The sequence below is a fragment of the Aplysia californica genome, unplaced genomic scaffold (assembly GCF_000002075.1).
Source record: "Aplysia californica isolate F4 #8 unplaced genomic scaffold, AplCal3.0 scaffold03409, whole genome shotgun sequence".
Classification (NCBI taxonomy): Eukaryota; Metazoa; Mollusca; class Gastropoda; order Aplysiida; family Aplysiidae; genus Aplysia; species Aplysia californica.
The window spans coordinates 1,671-2,612 of NW_004800679.1; the positions used below are offsets into that span (position 1 = coordinate 1,671).

General features: G+C 48.1%; 1 protein-coding gene across 1 annotated transcript in view; it reads left to right on the plus strand.

The window, feature by feature from the left end:
• Positions 1-920, plus strand: part of LOC101850139 (homeobox protein abdominal-A) — a gene marked incomplete at both ends in the record, with an annotated part of 2,535 nt that extends 1,615 nt beyond the window's left edge. The window contains one exon of the mRNA XM_005113553.2: positions 703-920. Within this exon, the coding sequence (XP_005113610.2) occupies positions 703-920 (218 nt within the window). The remainder of the gene's footprint in view (positions 1-702) is intronic.
• Between the last annotated feature and the right edge of the window lie 22 nt (positions 921-942).

Here is a 942-nt window from a genome sequence, read left to right on the forward strand (position 1 = left end):
TTTCTTACGAAGCGGGACCTCCGAATTCACCGTTTCGCCCTCAACTTGCCCCAACCCCCGCCCCAAGTTCAACGCCGCTTTCGACACAACGTAGGTTATTCACGAGGCCAGACCTATCTACCGCCCGTCTCTGATATAGAACCAAGCCGAAAAAGAACCAGGCTGAAAAAGAAAGCTAACTTCAAATGTATATTTTTAAACCTTTTTAAAGGGCTAGTTCTGGTAAGAGTTTTACGGCACTTGCAACACAATAAGGTCATATAAATGCCGAAGATTAGAGGTGTTACAAGAAAGAAACAAACATTAAAAAAGAAGGAGGGCAGATAGGGACGATAGGAAAGAAGGAGCAAACCACACCAGAGCACCCGCCAACCACCCACAAAGGGCTAGGAAACAGAATGATCTAAAACATTTCTGATAACACTTTTCTAAAAAGTGCGATCTAGACTATCTGTATCCGTGTAGCTTACAGTAATAGGCATTTATTGGTGTTACTTTGCGTCCTTTTCACCAATGGTTTAACGTAGAACTCAGGTCCATGTCCCTTGTGTCTAGAATGACACACTAATGATCAAAACAACACAAACGGGACTTACTTTTCCCATCCAGCTGCCATCTGGATTCTTGTCCTTCGGCTTGAGAGATATAAACGGAAACAAAATCACTGACATATTTTCCTCTCCCCTGTTTTTCCCCGATAAGGGCAGCTGTAGTCTCGATGTGCCCTGCCCAGAGGCTCGCTTCATGAGCAAAAGCCTGAGCATTCTGGAGGCGGGCTGCGGCGAGGAGAAGAGCCCGGGTCAGGGTGAGCAGCAGCAGTACCCCGTGGTCGAGGACAAGCTCATCAGTAGCAGCCTCACGCGCCTAGAGGGATTCCAGGGACAGAGGAGGCGGCTCAGTTGGACGCCCGACCCCAGGAGGTATAGCCGTGGTTCTATCGCT